This window comes from Colossoma macropomum, unplaced genomic scaffold, assembly GCF_904425465.1.
Source record: "Colossoma macropomum unplaced genomic scaffold, Colossoma_macropomum, whole genome shotgun sequence".
Taxonomy (NCBI): domain Eukaryota; kingdom Metazoa; phylum Chordata; class Actinopteri; order Characiformes; family Serrasalmidae; genus Colossoma; species Colossoma macropomum.
This window is the reverse complement of record NW_023494784.1, coordinates 7,006,649-7,026,010: the sequence shown is the minus strand read 5'-3', so window position 1 is coordinate 7,026,010 and position 19,362 is coordinate 7,006,649. Positions and strand designations below refer to the sequence as shown.

General features: G+C 38.5%; 1 protein-coding gene across 1 annotated transcript in view; it reads right to left on the bottom strand.

Annotated features, from left to right (window-relative positions):
- wnt6b (wingless-type MMTV integration site family, member 6b) overlaps window positions 1–13,990 on the bottom strand; it is a 54,554-nt gene extending 40,564 nt beyond the window's left edge. Inside the window, exon 1 of the mRNA XM_036576886.1 lies at window positions 13,432–13,990. Coding sequence (XP_036432779.1) covers window positions 13,432–13,508 — 77 coding nt within the window. The 5' untranslated portion in view covers window positions 13,509–13,990. The remainder of the gene's footprint in view (window positions 1–13,431) is intronic.
- Between the last annotated feature and the right edge of the window lie 5,372 nt (window positions 13,991–19,362).

The window sequence follows — 19,362 nt, the reverse complement described above, 5'->3', positions numbered from 1 at the left end:
AAAATTCTTCATTTCAGTTTTGTGTCTTGTTTTATATTCATATTACTTAATTACTGTCTTTACACAGTGAAACTTTCATGTAACCTCAATTGCTTGAAATCTACATTAAACTAAATTGGACTGCATAACGTAAAGCGTCCTTCAACTCATTAGAAGCTCAAGTTGGAAGTCTCAGTTTGTCTGAAGTCTCAACTTTATGGAAATTTCATGAAACTGCCAATTAAAATGCCAATAACACACCACATGATCATGTCAAGACAAGAGACATTGAAACTATTGATTTCAGTGGACCAATAGACAATAAAACAGAAGACTGACTCAAAGTTAGTAGCTAACAACTGTTTAAACAGCAGCTTGTTTATTCTTCTTTACCCTGTGGTGATTTATGTAGCTTGATTAATTTCTTTTTTTGGGCATTTTTTCCAATTTTCTTCCCAATTTAGTCAAGTCCAGCTCCACTAGCGAGATCTCACTTTATCAAAGTAGACCAGTGCTAGGAAAGTGAAGACTAGCATGTGCTTCCTCATGTGAAGTAATCCACCACATCTTCAAAAACTGCTGCTAACTGCCAGTTCTGTTACATCAGCTAATAGGACAGCTAACAGCGCTGGCTAGCATCACACTGAGTGATGGTGGAGAGGGAGGGCCAATCAACCCACCCAGAGAGAGCAAGGCCAATTCTGCTATCTTGGATTCCGGGCCATGGATGGCTGTAGCACCACCGGGGATCGAACTTGCAGTCTTATGATGAGCCAACGCTTATATGGTTGCATCAGTTGGGAGAGAATGACATTCTTCTCTCTTGACGCCCCCTAATTTTTAAATACAACAGATAAAATCTCAAACATATGGAAAATAATCTTGGACAGAGTGAAAAGGAAAAAGAAATATGATAAAAAAGGCTGCAAATACGTCAATAACATCTCATGGATGACTTCAACTTGCACAGAAAGTATGTTGCAGGCAACTCACAACATGCAACTAGTTGCATGAAAGCCAACCGAAGGCTTTATGTAAATCTGTCGTCTTTTTGACAAATTTGATCAGAATTAATGGCAATTAACTGTCATATCAGCCTGTGAAGCACACATTACTAAAACAATGTGTATGAGTATGTTTGAATTTTGTCCTTTTAAAATGATATTGTAATTTTTAGCTACTTATTTATTTATTTATTTATTTTCATATGAGTTTGGGGCCTAAAAATGTTGTTGGCAGATATTTTACATTTTCAGAATTTTTGGCTCATTAAAATAAAAATCATATCAGTCACTCTCTCATATCAGTGAGGCTGTAATCAAATGAGTCAGAATGCCCATCCTTAAGGGAAAAAATGCTTCAATCACAGCAGCAGCCAGAGGCGAAACACAGTAAGCCTGGGCCGTGGGGCCAAACGCCTGTCAGCTAAACTTTATCTGATCCCATCTCTCGCAGCTGCTTGATTGGAAAACTCTCCATCCTCCAAATGAGACGCAACCGCTCCTGAAAAAAACCTGTGTGAAGAGCAGCGTGCTGGTGAAGAGAGGGCATTGTGTGTCCAGGGACGAGCAGACTCTATGATGGTTTAGTGCCCCTCAGAGGTTCTTCTCAAGTCCCTCAAAAGGATTCTTTTCCCTTCTTTTGAAAAATTCTGAGCAGTTAATTTTCAGTGTAATAAAAATGGATGCAAAGGTTTAGTTATGATTATGAGTATGGGATTCGGATATCCTTATCATCAACACTCAGCGTCACGCAGGGCATAGGAAGGTGTTTTCAGTTGGGAATGCTGAAATTTTAAGCAGTGCATTGTTCACCATTTGATTTTGTATCACCATTTTGATTTTGATTCTTTACATACTTTAAAAATTCCAGCTGCCAACTTACATTGAGCCAAAATTTCATGGCAATCGGCCCAACAGAAATGGTCCCAATACAACATAGAATATAATTTTGTTACATTAACTTGAGTGAAATATCATTTGATGAAAAAATAGGGCACAGCAACAGTGATGTAAGCCAGGCTTCTCTGGTGTTTTGGGTCTCTCATCAAGCCACAGCTTCTGCCCTCCAAGGACTCACTCTCTTGATCCAGAGCCATCTAAAAGGTCTCCCTGCTGCCTCTGTGATGTTGTAGGTGTCTCTTGTCCTTCTTTCTGTGATACTGAGTGCTGAATGTACCCTACAGAGGAACTACCCTGCAAAGCCCAGACAAGCAGCTTGCCTTCCGGCCTTTCTTGTGGCAGTCCTTCACAAGGTCCATGTATCCTCTCAAATGCCTCTTCCTTGCATTCATCCCAAATCACAGTAAGCACCAGCATAATGACGGTCTTTGTCTTCCCTGACACCTGAATAATGTCAGGTCACAGGGTGGCATTAATGACATGCTGGGAAAACTTAAGTTGTCTACCAAAGTCCACAGACAACTGTCAGTCCTGTTCCCTGTTTAGCAGTTCTGATAGTGCCTTTGTTGTTGGGCTCAGCTTCTCTCCAGCTCTGACAAAGCTGATGAGTTCCTTTGAAGATTGAGCCCTTTGGCAGTGGGAGCCCTTCAGATAGTCTCCCCAGTTGTGCGGAGCACCTGGTCATGCCACCAGTGGTACCTGTCAACCCTCAGAGCAGCAGCTCAAGATGTGCTCAAGGGTCCACCTTCTATCTCACAAGGGGCAGTTTGGTGTTTCCACCAAACCCCAGAAATGCAGAACCTCCTGGAGGACCTCCTAGATCAAGAACTTGATGCAGTGTGGTTACGTCTGCCACAAGTCAGTCCTCAAGATCTTCTTTTCCACAGCATGTTCCCATCTTGTTCAACTGCCTGTTGTCCCACGGCTTTGCTGGCCATCTGGCATGTGTTTTCATGTAGGGCGATGCTACTCAAGCTCTCGGCAGACCCAGCCACCTTCTCAGGTGGCAACTTACCTTCCGTTCTTTTACTATGGAGAATATAAACTTGAAGAGAAGCGGTGGTCATGTGATCCTTGGCGGTATCCCATGCTGGTACATCTACACTTGAACTTCCTTGTTCTTGTCAACCTTCTTCAACCACCCTTCCAGTTGCTCACAGGAGGCCCTGATTTCTGCCATATCTTTGAGGCTACTATCAAATGTCTTCCCAAGACTTTTCACTGGCTTTTCTGAGATGGTGGGGATCGGTGTGACTGAGATAGAAAACCAGGATTTGCCCTTCTTCAGCATCACATACTTAGGCTTGGCAGGCTTGACTGACATCTTCGCCCATGTCATCAGCCTTTCCAAGCCCTTTTAGATCCATCTGGCTCCAGGCTTTGACTCTGTGATCACCGTTAGGTCATCAATGAATGCATGGATTGGTGGCTGGCAAATCCCTGATTTACACTAAAAGTTAAAAATGTTTTTTTCTTTCTCCTGTAAAGTTGCTCCTTCAAAGATATGAGGTTCTGTTCTGACAGCAACAATATATGTCTACAATTTTTATTTTCAGGTGATTTTTTTATAATTTGCTAAACTGAATGTATCATATTATGTGACAATGGTGAACTGTGATGGGACAATCGTATAACTGACATAACAAACTCTCTCAATCTGTTTAACTTTATGCAAATAAGCTGAGCAGCGACCAATCTGATTGTTAATTTGTGTCACAGTTGATTTTGTCAGACCAATAGCAAAGCTACATGGTTAGATTCAGTTCTCGAAAGCACATGTAGCTGAAGATACCATGGTTGGAAAAAAAAAAAACTGATGTATTCAAAACATCAGACAGTATTGCATTGGTATATTCTCTAAGTTAAAAAAAAAATGATATTGGGCTGCTTCGGTGCTCAGTAATAGCCTCTGCACATATTTCCATATTTTAATTTCTAAACTTGTAGCTTTCAATACAGCCAACAGTTCACGAGGTAAGAAATTCAGCTCGCTGTAATGAAAATGCAGCATTAAAAAGCTACATTGTGTAAGTTCATGGGATTTGGAGACCTCTCTGGTGGAAATGTGTAATTGCACACAACATGCAGAAAAACATATAATAAATTGGGTTGTGCTTCGGACTCCTGTGAGTGAATGAATCTGGTGATTGAAAGAATTCAAAGAGAACTCAGTCTAAACTTGGTGAAGGAGCTCCTTCTGAGGATGTGAGTGAATTATCTACTTTTGTCATCATATCTTCATCTGTATAATGGTGATTTTGACATCATTTGAGGCCTAAACATCGAACTGGACCTTCTTTTTGAGCAGGTGTCTGTCACGTTAATAAGTAAAGCCATATGAGGTGGTGTGTAAAACTCCTGACCTGACGCCTCTGACTCTTAAATGATTATTTTGGACTTTACAGGGCAAATCACAGCAGTTCATGCTCACCATATTTTAGCCTGATTTTATTCTCCTCACTCAGTAAGGATACTTCTTTCAGTTGTGACCAAAAAATAAATAAATAAAATAAATAGGTATAATGCAGCTTTTCCGTAAACAGTGCATGGCTACCATAGGTTTTGAAAATATATAAATAAAACCATATAAATATAGAAATGAAACAACATGAATAAAAAGGTTTGGTAACACTTTCTATGAATGTCACCTTTGTAAGCATCTATAAACACATTCATAACATGTTATAATGCATTCATAAGACATTATAAACATAGCTATAAATATTTATAAAAATGCATTACACGTTATAGCCATGTTTATTATGCATTATGAATTGTTAACCTAATACATTATAAGTACTGTTCATAACAAATTATAAGAGCTCATATATATATATAAATTATAAGAGCTCATGAAGCGTACTGTACTAAAGCCTCCTCCAGTGTTAAGACTGAGGCTTCAAGTTGAAGTATTTACTGAAGGATTTACTGAAACACTAAAACATTCACAGTAAAGCACATTACAGGCTTCAAATGTCAGAGTTTAAACTAGAGCTGCCATCTGTGTTTTACCCAATGTGGGAAAGGTAATGTTCACCACCGTTAGCTTGGTATTTGTCTTTACGCTCTCCAAGCTGGGACTGACTTCTTTGGCACTGACATTATAACATGTTATTAACACTATTTATAATGCATTATATTAACAATTCATAATGATAATAAACATGGCTATAAAGTGTAATTCAGTGTAATTCTTTTTTATAAATATTTATAACCATGTTTATAATGCCTTATGAATACATTATAACATGTTATAAATGTGTTTATAGATGCTTACAAAGGTGACATTCATAGAAAGTGTTACCAAAAGTTTTATTTATTTATTTATTTATTTTTTATTGCAAAACACTGCAAAATGCATTACAGACCACTTTCTAGAAAGCTTCTTTTTTGTGATAAGTGTTGCTGGGAGTGAACATAAAAGAAATATCAAAGCTAAATTATGATTAATATCGTTTTCCATTACATGTCAGCTATTACTCTTTTTTAAAACCTTGTTACATCCAAAAAAAGCTACAAATGGACATACAGCATTTTAGAATGAAAATCATTCCTATTCAGTTATTTTAAGAAGTTGAAGATAAATAACCCTGAAATATGGGGAGCCCCACTTCCTGCGTCCCTGTGTTTTCATACTCAACAAAGTTTCTTCCTTAGTATGGAGAGCTAGATAGTAATGATTTAGCAGTTTTCTTCCCCAAACTATTGTTCAAAGCACATATTAAAAAGTCAGATTTTTTGTCATTTGTTTCTTTAGTTTTTCAGTTTTTCACCACAAAAATGGCAACATGTAAACAGTTTTCTATTCAGTATGTTAAAATATTGCAAACCAGCAAAGAAAGCATGCTCATTTGTATTAAAACCCATTTTGAAAAGCTGGATGTTCCCAAACTTTGGATAGAAGGCAAAACAATACAGGGTGACACACACACACACACACACACACACACACACACACACACACATACACACAAGATGGAAAAAGAAATGCAGTCATGCATACACACACTTATCCAAAGGACAGACTGACACACAAACACAGGGTGAGATAAAGATAAGGACACCCTAAAAGAGATCCACACTATTCCCTGTATTGGAGGACTATATGGAACACTATTACAGGGAACAGAAATGTTCCCTTACTCACTGTTCCCTACATTGAAGCACTATAAAGAACATTATAATAGGGAACAGAAATGCCCAAAATAGTGCACTATACAGTGCAGATGGCACAGTATTGGACAAAAAACAAAAAAGTGGACTCTGTTGTGAATAAGGCCTAATTTGCCTAACAGTGATGAGGACATAGTTTCAGACACATCCTAAAATACTGCACTACATAGTAAATTTGGTAAGATTTTTAACACAGACGAGTTAACTATGTAATGAATTAAGCATCAAATACAGGGTTTTACATCCTGGATATGTAAAGGTTTTGGACCCAGCAAAAACAGTGCACTATGGGGATATGAGGCATTGGTTTGGGCACAGCCAACAACAGCACAGTATACAGTGAATATCCCAATGTTTTGGGACACATCTCAAAATTATTGAACTGTGTAATGGATAGGGTAGTTTTTGACACAGCTCAAACTAATACACTATAAAATGGAGATATTGTAGTTTTGAACATGTCCCAAAATACGGAACTGTGTAGTGGATGGGGTAGTTTTGGACACAGCCCAAAATAGTGCACTAGAAAGTGGATAGTGGAGTTTTGGACACATTGAACTGTGTACTATGTAATTCAGTTTGATCACAGTCCAGATAGCACAGGATACGGTGGAAATGTCATTGTTTTGGGAAATATCTCGAAATACTGAACTATGTGATGGACAGGGCACAGGTTTGTGAATAAGTCATGCTTCTGGACACAGCCAGAGATGTTTTCTACTACAGTAAGTGCACAGTACACAGATACAGTGCTGTCTAGGTGATTATACAGAGACACTCACGGCTTGCTAGGAGAAGACACACATGGGCTCAGCTGAGAGCAGTGGACACACACACACACACACACTCACACACCTGTCCGGCAGACTTCTGGCCGTACGCCAGCTAATGACCCCGGAGGATTGTAGAGCTGCAGCCTCACTCATCCACCGGCCTTTCATCTGACTGCCCGTCACACACACTCAGCACGCTGTCCCTCACACACACTCAGCACTGGCCAGTCAGACCATAGAGATAACCCGCCGCTCACAGAAAGCATCATTGTCTCTTCCAACTCCCCTGGACCTCCAGGTGCGCATGCATAGGGCTGCACAGCACAGCCCTCGGAGGGTTTAACGTTAACTTCTGGTCCTACTTTATATGAAGTATCTCTAATAACTGTGTAATTACACATTAACAACACATGCAACAACAGTATAACTACCGGTGATGTATTCACTGTTGGAGATGGCCTACAGCAGTCCAGCTCGTGTCATTACACAAGTGTATCTGGAAAGTTGCAACAGCATATTTTCTCTTATATAACTACATGTTACATGTGTAACAGGGTGAATTAATATAAGTACTTATTGAAATGAAATGTATTGTACTGTCTAATTATGTTTGTTTTTCATCAACATAGGTTTTTGTTTCTAGCAGTATCTGAACTCAGGAGTAGCTTTTACTCTAACCTGTTTGTTCTAGCTAAGATACATCCTCTGAGTTGAGAGTTGTCATTTCCTGTGCAGATCTAGTGCGATTATAATGTATAATGTAGATAATTACCTGTTACAATCACAGAAGTCTTCCTGGAAAAACAGCACTTCATACAAATGTAATTACCTTATTACACACATCTAATTACATAAAATGTTTTTACGAGATACACTTGTGTAATTAAATGAGTGAAAACTGTAGTTTCATGTGTGTTTATGTAAACTGTTCTACTGTAGACCACCTGTCACAGTGAATACGTCACCAGTAGTTACATTGTTGTTGTATGTATTGTTACAGTGTAACTACACAGTTATTAGAGCCACTAATCTAAAGTGGGACCTAACTTTTTCCCCACCTTGCCCAAGAGGTAAGTGATCTAAAAGTGTCCCTATACTGTCCAGAAAACAGGGTTCTATGTTAAAGAAAAAGGTTCTATATAGAACCATGACCACTCAAAGAATCTTTTGCATGACTATAAATGGTTCTTTGCATCAGAAACGTGTTCTTCAGATTGATGGAGAATGTGTTGTAGATGGTTCTAGATGGTCCATTCACTTTACTAAAGAACCCTGAAGAGCTCATTTTTAAGTGTGTAGGTAGCTTGTTTTGCTTGAGTTATCGATTGCACTCCAAACGTTAAACTACAGGGTTTCAGAGGTGGTCCTAGAGGGGGTGTGCCCTTGCTTGTGGTAGATCTGATCACAGTTCAGCACCAAAAGCTTCACAAGTTGTCCCCAGATGTGCATTCTCATTATGAGTCTGTCCCTGCGAGGCTAACAACAAACATAAATAAAATCATGTCATCAAGGGTTTGCTAGCTTGTTTCAGTATATTGCAGAGCAAAATTGCAAACAATAATCACAATATATTAAGTATGATAGGTACCTTATCCATATCATGATGATCTACAGTGTTCCATGAAGGATGTCACTCTGTCCAGTTCTCTAGGATAGTGGATGTTCGTTGGATAAAGTTCTGGCTTTTATATGTTAAGCTGGCTTGGTTATTAGAGATCTCAGAAGAACCAGTACACAGTACTAGTAACTAGATTTCCTTATTGGTAGTACTGAGTCAAAGTTGGTACCATATTTCTGTCTGATTGTGCACAGAAAACTTGTGAATGCCCCACTGATGCACAAGCAAAACAACGTAAGTGTGGTGATATGGCAAAAAGTATATTATCATGAGACCTCGAGACATTTTCTCAATACATGATATGTATCATAACTATTTCATTTTTCTGAAGTTTTTTCTGAAGTACGAATGGGAAATAACCAAAACCAAACTATGAACAAAATGAGTTTCATTTAACGTTTCACCAACTCAGCTGCACCACATCCAATGAAACAGGACTAATTCTGCTCTCTTTGTAATTAAATAGTCAGTTAAGTACCAACAATATCACTGTATCCTCTTTAAAGCATATGGTGACATCATTTTTCACTGTAACGATGAAATTGCCATCTAGCGTATCCCTAAAACAACATACAATGGCATCTAAAAATGATGCTGCAGCAATAGCGCCACCAAATAACACCAGCCAAGAAGAAATCAGCAGAATTTTAGATAATAATTCTGATGCCAGTGAAAATATTACAAAACATAGGGGTGTCATATGTAAAGGCACTGAGTGATTCCATCCTTGTGTTTCCATCTTTAAAACACAAAAGAGACTCAAAAGCTCTCTGTAGATCAATACAAACCTTCAGCAGATGCTGTCACCATGGCAACATTTACATGCCGTCCACTGTTTCTCCTAATGTTGAGAACTGAGAATTTTTAGTGAGAATTGTCAGTCAACAATGTCTCCTGGATTTGCCTGACACTAGAGGGCGCTCCAGTCCAAAATGAGTGGGCTCCTATGGAGCTGTTGTGCAAAATTGTAGATTATAAATGTGTATTCAATTTTATGTAGAAAAATGCACCACATTTCTGAACACAGAACAGCATACAATATTTTAACACTGCTATAAAATTTCTGAGAGCTTCTGAACTCCTGTTATGTGCATTCAAGACATTGGTGAGCACTAACTGCTTTGGTCAGTCAATGAACTGATCAGCTCGCCAACCAATCAACATGCAGTAATAGAAATGTTAACCAATCAGCACTCAGTAGCAGTAATGCTAACCAGTCAGCACTCAGTAGCAGTAATGCTAACCAGTCAGCACTCAGTAGCAGTAATGCTAACCAATCAGCACTCAGTAGCAGTAATGCTAACCAGTCAGCACTCAGTAGCAGTAATGCTAACTAATCAGCACTCAGTAGCAGTAATGCTAACCAGTCAGCACTCAGTAGCAGTAACGTTAGCATCCTGCTGCCCAAAACCTGTTTGCTGCAGAAAAACAGAAAAATAGTGGTTTTCCTTGATTTTCTATAATAAATTACATCCTCTGACTTTCTATAAAAGGACGTTCCCACTGAAGTGGTCAGAAACAAGTTTAGGTTTTCATTTTCAGTTTTATTCACTCTCATTCATTGGGGATTCTCTCAAGGGCGCCCTCTAGTGTTTTGCAGTTTTTGATATAATGAGCGAAACAGGAAGCGGCCGGAGTACCAGGCACCCCTTAAACCTGTTTTTGGTACACTCTTTAAAAAAGATGCTTCTTCAAGAACTCTTTAGTAAAGAAAATTGTTCTATACAGAACCAAGAACACTCAAAGAACCCTTTGCATGATTAAAGGGTTCTTTGCATTGTAATGAGACAAACCTTTCACCCTAATATGTGAAAGTGTTCTTCAGATTGATGGAGAATCTTTTATACATGGTTCCATACACAACCTTTTTGAAAAGGGTTCTATGCAGCACCAAAAAGGGTTCTTTTATTGTTATGATGTCAATCACATAACAATAGAAGAACCATTTTGAGTGCTATATAGAACCCTTTTCAAAAAGGTTCTATATAGAACCATCTACAGCACGTTCTCCATCAACCTGAAGAAACTTTCATGATGCAAAGAACGCTTTAATCATGCAAAGGGTTGTTAGTGTTCTTTACAAAAGAACCCTTGAAGAACCATCTTTTTTAAGTGTGGCCCCCCCCCGGCACCCAGTGAATTTTTGCTACAATACTGGTAATTTTTGGAATTTTATTTTGTTTTTTTTTGCATTTGAATATATGAATAATGACAGCTGCTGCTCAATTTAGTTAGATACAGTGTTAAATGCTATTTGTTTTAATTGTGAATCCTCTCACAAGGATTGTCTGTTTCTGCTGTCATATCAAATCATAGATCGATAATCGTGTAATTTCACCAGTATCATCACTAACTACCAAAATTCTGGTATTGTGACGTCTCCAGCGGTTACGTGTAGTTTTGTTCCTTTCTTTAGCACCACCCTCGCTCTGCACTCCACCACAGTGCTATTGAAAGCTGAGGAAGTTTTACCTAAAAGCCTGCATGTGTTTGTAAACAATGAGTAGAACTTTAAAGACGTGTATTTTTGGCTGGTATGAATCAAAAAAGTTATTTCAAACTACCGGCTTTGTTAATTTCTCATTCTTTTCTCCTACTTTGTACCACACACTCTGTGCTGGGTATTGTAGATACCCAAAAAAGCGAATGAACACACTCTCTCTCACACTCACACATGCCAGCGAGTGCAGCTCCTAAACACAGCAGCAGGTCTGACCTTTGTTTAGGAACTAATGAGGTGTAAATGTGAAGTAAAGAGAGGTTTAACGACGCCCTCGTTTAAAGGAACGTGTTGCTTTAACTGCTCTGCCTCTGTTTATCAAACACGCTCCTCAGTGTTAGCTCGTAGCTCCGGGACTGCGGCGCGGCCAACAGGTTTATGATGACACCCATTGCCTGCAGGTCTACCGCAAATTCCAACGGTGACCCCCCTAATGTTTCTACCTGCCAATTAACTCCTGCACCTCCAGCTAAAAGAGAATTCAGGTTATTCAATCAGCCGAATTCCAAAATTCCTAAGAAGAGCTTTACCTTGTAGGGAATTCATCTGGAAAACAATGTTGCTTATAAGGATAATATGAATCCATTAATCCATTAACCTCTTAACAAGCCACCCAAAGGTTTATTACACACTAATATAAGCTAAGAATAGCTCCATTAGTTTGCATTGAAGTCCCTGTAGTTACTGAAAATTTAAGCTTTTGTGTGAAATAAACCTGGATTGTTAAGGGGTTAAACCGTAATATTATTATTAAATTTATTATCATACAAGGTCTAATTTGGCAACTACTATGAATTATTCAGTGATTTTTATAAATCATTCAGTAATTACTCTGAATTTTACAGTAACTACTATGAATTATTGAGTAACTATTTGAATCATTTGGTAACCAGTATGAACTTTTCAATAACTATTATGGATCATACAATAACCACTATGAATTGTATGGTATCTACTATGAATCTTTCAATCACTATTGTAAATTATTCAGTAACTATTACGGATCATCCAGTGACCGCTACAAATTGTACAGGATCTACATGAATCGATCGATAACCACTATGAATTGCACGGTAACTATTATGAATTTTTCATCATCCACTATGAATTATTCAAAAACGACTATGAATTATACAGTAACTACTATGAATCAGTCGGCAAGCAGTATGAATGATTCAGTAACTATTATGGATCATTCAGTAACCACTATGAATTGTATGGTAACTATTATGATTTCTTTCTGTATCTACTGTGGATTATTCAGTAATCAGTACGAATTACTAAGTAACTCTTTTGAATCATTTAGTAACCACTATGAATTGTATGGTAACTACTATGATTTTTTTCAGTATCCACTTTGAATTGTTTAAATACGATTGTGAGTTATACTGTAACTACTACGAATCATTCAGTAAGCAGTATGAATTATTCAGTAATTATTACAGATCATTCAGTAAACAATATTAATTGTACGGTATTTGCAAAAAAAATTTCAATAACTATTGGGAATTCTTCAGTAACCAGTATGAATCAGTCAGTAACTGTTGTGGAGCATTGAATAAACAATATGAATTGTACTGTAACTGCTATGACTTATTCCGTATCTACTATGAATTTTTCAATAACTATTACAAATCATTCAGTAACCAGTATGAATTATTCAGTAACTATTATGGATCACTGAGTAACCACTATGAATTGTGCAGTAACTATTATGATTTTCTTCAGTATCTAATATGAATTATTCAAAAACAATAGTGAACAATTCAGTAAATATTATGGATCCTTCAGTAAACAATATGAACTGTACAGTATCTACTATGAATTATTCAGTAACCAGTATGAATCACTTAGCAACTATTTTGGATCAATCAATAACCACTATGAATTGTATGGTATCTATTATGAATTTTTCAATAACTATTGTAAATTATTCATTATCTAGTATGAATAAGTGAGAAGCTGGTCTGAATTATTCAGTAACTGTTATGGATGATGAACCTTTACAGGGTTTAAGAGGACAACCAAATGCTATCGATTATTGATAAACTGATCACTCTCATATTGTTCAGCCCTTAAACACACACAGCTCAGCTCAGGCACACATCTGCAGTGCCGTCCCGCCACCAGAAAAGGTTTGGACAGATGTTAAAGTTGGTGTGAGGATAATCAGCCACTTCGTCGCTAATAGTGAAACAGGTTTTAGTGTGTGCATCATCACATGCCAACGCCAACCTGATCTGAACGGTGATTTGTCATATTTTCCTCTCCGTTCATGTCTACACTAGCAGCGCTATCGGGGCAGACCGATAAACTTACACGCGCTTCACACACTCACACATCACGCAGACTCAGACGTTCTCTCAGATTATAGTGCATGAGCAGCGTCTCCCACTCAGGAGATCAAACATTCATAATTCCTGGTTGGGTCTATCAAATGCACATGCAGTGAGCTCTCAGTGGACACGTCCAGCGTCTCATACTCACCACCACAGTCCGATGATGTTGACCGGGCAGAGCAGGATGAAGAAGAAAGCCAGCTGTGTTCTGGACTTGGGGACCATGGCCGAGTTCTGATGAAGCCGCGTTATAATCCAGACTAAACCCGCTTTCCCTGCTTAATCTGGGATGATTCAGCTTCAGCAGCCCACCGCAGCGCCCGCGCGCGTCCTCCTCTCCATTACCTTCATCCCGCTGCTGCTCTCTCTGTTAATCCTCATAGCCGTCCGCGCGCTCCAGCTCGCTCTTTTCTCCACGTCCTGCCTCCTCGCGAGAGTCAGTCAGCTCACCCTGAAAACACACTGCTTCAGCCTCGAGTTTCACCAACAGCGCGCGCGCGCGTCCCCAAAAGCCGCAAATGCAAAACCTTCCAAACTCGTTTGAAGTGCTCCGGGTGACAAACCCAGCCCTGTGCGCGCGCTTCCACCCTTTTACCCTAGCTCAATGCATGCACGTGCGGCTCAGTGCCATGCACGCACTTGGATTTATCCGGCTGTGATGAGAAGTGCGGGCGCGCTCCTATCTGCTCGGGCTCGCGGTGCCTGTGTGATGCACTCGCGAGGACCCGGAGGCTTTTACACTGAGAGAGAGAGAGAGAGAGAGAGAGAGAGAGAGAGAGAGAGAGAGAGAGAGAGAGAGAAGTGAACAAGGTGAGAGAGAGAGAGAGGAGTGAACAAGATGAGAGAGAGAGATAAAGAAAGAAATAGAGAAGTAAGAGAGAGAGAGAGAGAGAGAGAGAGAGAGAGAGAGAGAGAGAGAGAGAGAAAGAAGAGAGATAGGGAGAGAGAGAGAGAGAGAGAGAGAGAGAGAGAGAGAGAGAGAGAGAGAGAGAGAGAGAAACAAAGAAGAGAGAGATAGGGAGAGAGAGAGAAAGAAGAGAGAGAGAGAGAGAGAGAGAGAGAGAGATGAGTGAACAAGATGAGAGAGAGATAAAGAAAGAAAGAGAAGAAAGAAAGAGAGAGAGAGAGAGAGAGAGAGAGAGAGATGAGTGAACAAGATGAGAGAGAGAAATAAAGAAAGAAAGAGAAGAAAGAAAGAGAGAGAGAGAGAGAGAGAGAGAGAGAGAGAGATGAGTGAACAAGATGAGAGAGAGAAATAAAGAAAGAAACAGAAGAAAGAAAGAGAGAGAGAGAGAGAGAGAGAGAGAGAGAGCGAGAGAGAGAGAGATGAGTGAACAAGATGAGAGAGATAAAGAAAGAAAGAGAAGAAAGAAAGAGAGAGAGAGAGAGAGAGAGAGAGAGAGAGAGAGGTGGGGGAGGAGTGAGTAAGGTGAGAGAGAGAGAGAGAGAGAGAGAGAAAGAAGAGAGAGAGAGAGAGAGAGAGAGAGGAGTGAGCAAGATGATAGAGAGAGAGAGAGAGAGAGAAAGAAGAAAGAGAGCGAGAGAGAGATAGAGAGAGACAGAGAGTGAGTAAGGTGAGAGAGAGAGAGAGAGAGAGAGAGAGAAAGAAGAAAGAGAGAGAGAGAGAGAGAGAGAGAGAGAGAGAGGAGTGAGCAAGATGATAGAGAGAGAGAGAGAGAGAGAGAGAGAAAGAAGAAAGAGAGCGAGAGAGAGATAGAGAGAGAGAGAGAGAGAGAGAGAGAGTAAGGTGAGAGAGAGAGAGAGAGAGAGAGAGAGAAAGAAGAAAGAGAGAGAGAGAGAGAGAGAGAGGAGTGAGCAAGGTGATAGAGAGAGAGTCGCTGGGAAACGCGCGCGCACTCTCTTCTCTGCACGCGCGCGCACAGTCAGATCCCTGCTGGAATACCCTACCTTGAAATTAAAGAAGGGGTGAACAGCCTGGAGAATGCAGCTTCACGTTTAGACACGACAAAACAGTGCGCGCGTAATGCTGTGAGAAGGAAAGCGCTGTGATTGCCAGCGGTTGACGTCACAGACAGCGTCCTCGCGCTCCCAGAGTCTAAAAGATGAATATGGGATCAAACTGTCATTAAAGGCGCGCTGACAAACTCACAGCCACAGGTATCACTGTTTTAGTGCACACATAGAAGATGGTTCATCAAGGGTTCTTTAGTAATGACTGGTTTTATTCAGAAACATGAGTTCCCTTTAGAACCATTTCATGTTAAAATGGTTCTTCAGATTGATGGAGAATGTTTTTCTTTATGGTTCTATACACTCTTAAAAATGATGGTTCTTCAAGGGTTATTTAGTACAAAAAAAAAGATTCTGTATAGAACCATGATCACTTAAAGAACACTTTGCATGACTAAATAGTTCTTTGTATGGTGAAATCGTTCTTCAGATTGATGGATCATGTGTTGTATATGGTTCTATATAGAACCTTTTTGATAATGGTTCTATATAGCACCAAAAGGGGTTCTTCCACTGTAAGAAGCTTGACATTTCAGCAATAGCACAACCCTTTTTGGTGCTATAGGGAAGCTCTTTCACAAAGGTTCTATATAGAACCATCTACAGCACTTTCTCAATCAGTCTGTAGAACCCATTCACCATGTAAAGAACCCTTTAATCACGCAGAGGGTTCTTTGAGTATTCATGGTTCTATATAGAACCATTTTCTTTACCAAAGAACCCTTAAAAGCCACCTTATTTAAGAGTGTATAGCACCAAAAAGGTTCTGCTTTGTTACAAGCTTGACATCATAGCGTATTGAAAACATCAGCTGCCTGTGAAGATTTTCAGTTATTGAATTATTGATTGTTTATAATTCAAGACGGTTATAATTTCAAAGACAGCTGATGTTCATCTAATGATTTAAGGAATAGTTAAATCAAAAAGTTGAAATAAAAGTGAAAAACAACAAATTAGCCCTAAATGATGCTAATAGGTGGACATTAGCTCCCTTCCTGTGTAGCATCTTCAGTCCTGCTGTTGCTTTGAGGGACACGGTCAGATTTTGTCTTGTGTTATTGTCTCTTTAGCTACAGCCTAATAGCAGTGAACCAGGCCTAGTCAAGTTACCGAATAATCCATACTGCATAATTAATAATGTAGTAGTTACTGAATAATTTACAATAATACCTGAATTCATTGTACAATAATCTATAGTAGTTATTGAATCTTTTATGGTAGATTCTGAATAATTTAATGTAATTACAGAATACTTTATAGCACGTAGTAAATAATTTATATTAGTTATTGAATAATTCATAATAGATTCTGCATAATTCATAGTAGATACTGAATCATTCAGAGTAGTTTCTGAAAAATTCATAGTAGTTACTGAATAATTCATAGTAGTTACTGAATAAATCATTGTAGAAACTGAATCACCCATAGTAGTTACTGAATCATTCTAGGTAGATACTGAATTATTTATAGTAGTTTCTGAACAATTCATAGTAGATACTAAATCATTCATAGTAGTTTCTGAATAATTCATAGTAGATACTGAATCATTTATAGTAGACGCTGAATCATTTATAGTAGATACTGAAAAATTAATATTAGATACTGAAAAATTCATAGTAGTTTCTGAACAATTCATAGTAGATACTAAATCATTCATAGTAGTTTCTGAATAATTCATTGTAGATACTGAATCATTTATAGTAGACACTGAATCATTTATAGTGGATACTGAAAAATTCATAGTAGTTACTGAATAATTCATAGTAGTTACTGAATAAATCGTAGTAGAAACTGAATCATTCATAGTAGTTACTGAATAAATCGTAGTAGAAACTGAATCATTCATAGTAATTACTGACAAATTCTTAGTAGATACTGGCAAAATTTATAGTAGATACTGAATCATTCATAATAGTTACTGACAAATTCATAGTAGATACTGAATCACCCATAGTAGTTACTGAATATTTCATAGCAGATACTGAATAATTCATAGTAGATCCTGAATCACCCATAGTAGTTACTGAATCATTCTAGGTAGATACGGAATCATTTATAGTAATTACTGAATAATTTGTTATAGTTTCTGAGTAATTCACAATAATAATAATTCACAATCCTTTGTAGTAGTTCAGGTATGGCTCATAATGGATACTGAATAACTGATCATTGTTTCTGAATATTTTAAAGTAGTAATGAATGATTCATAACAGTTAGCAATTGGTATAGCATAGATACTGTACAATCTATAGTGCTCACTGAATGAACCATAACAGTTACTGAATAATTCACAATAGTTACTGAATAATTCATAGTAGTTACTGAATAATTTATACTAGACACTAAGTAATACAAAGTGATTACTGAAAAATTCATAGTGGTTGCTAAATAATTCATAATAGTTACTGAATCATTTATAGCAGTTTCTTTATACATTATAGTAGGTACTGAATAATTTAAAGAAATTACTCAATCATTTTTATTAGGTACTGAATAATGTATAGTAGTTGCTGTATATTTTACTAAATAGCACATCTTCAGATTAATAGCGGAATAATAAGCCTGAAATTTACAGGGTAAAATGTAGACGTTAAATGCAAAAGTTCACAGAAGACAGATGTGGGAAGGATCCTACATTCACTGTATGTGCTTACATAGCGCTGAACACTGGAGATGGTTGAAGTCTACGGAATCTCATTTGGCACGCGTGTTAATATTCCAGCCTCCTGTTGCTTTATAAATGACTTATTGACATATCGGGTCAGCAAAAACACACCGGCCGGCCCGTAGCCTGGGGAGGCTCTAAAGAACAGAGACGAGGCCGACACCGCTCACCTCATCCATCAGCGAAGGTAAAGAATCATCAATCGCATCCTCCTCATTAGCAGCCCACTCTGACTTATTTATGGCTCTCGAGGCAGCTGTTCATTTAGAGGCTTCAAGCAACAGTGAAAAAGCAAATGAACAGTTTCCCTCTTTACCTCACCTGTCTGAAGCTTACTTCTTTACTTTTGCACTGGAGCTATTAGGCTAACAGGTAATGGAAGCTCATTCCCCACCAATTAGCATGGTGCTGTTTTCCTACCAAGTAGCATGGTGCTAACTGTTCCCCTACCACATGGCATGGTGCTCAATGTTTACCCACCAATTAGCATGGTGCTAACTGTTCCCCTACCACATGGCATGGTGCTAAATGTATGCCCACCAATTAGCATGGTGCTAACTGTTTATCTACCAATTTGCATGGTGCTATCTGTTTCCCTACCATTTAGCAAGATGCTAACAGTATCCCTACTAATTCACATGGTGCTAACTGTGCCCCACCAATAAGCAGAGTGCTAACTGTTTCCCTACCAAGTAGCATGGTGCTAACTGTTTCCTTACCAAGTAGCACGGTGCTAACTGTTTCCCTAACAAGTAGCATGGTGCCAAATGTATACCCACCAATTAGCATGTTGCTAACTGTTTATGTACCAATTTGCATGGTGCTAACTCTATTCCCACCAATTAGCTAAGTGCTAACTGTTTCCCTACCAATTAACATGGTGCTAAATGTCTCCCACCAATTAGCATGGTGATAACTGCATGCCTAAATCATTAGATTCTCACCTCCAACCGTGTGGAGTTGTTAAGTAATCTCTAGTAGACTTGTTATGTGGTTTCTGACACTGTATGAAAAGTCTTACAGAGACGTGATCTTGCAATGAGAATATCACTGCTGTCGGAAGAAAATCTCGTATCTCCATTTTTGTCGTTTTTCAGTTTTTGGCATAATTTAAAATGCCTGTTGCTCTTTACATTGTGTGTTTTTATAGTGAATGGACCAAAAGAAACGGCCCAAAATGACTTGGAAAAAACTCTGGTTCCATTGACTTACATTAAAAGTAAAGTAGGTTTTTTTCCTTCTGTAAAGTTACATATTTGAAGATATGGGCTTTTCTTCTGACAGCAGCGATATATATATCTGGGACAACTTGCTAAACTTTCGGTGCTGGATTGCAGTGCTAGAAAAGTAAAAATTCCTCATTTAGTGCCAGATTTCTCATTATGAGATCATATCTGGCTCTGTGCAACTAGTATATGACGTACTAGTATCTAGAGTCGTATG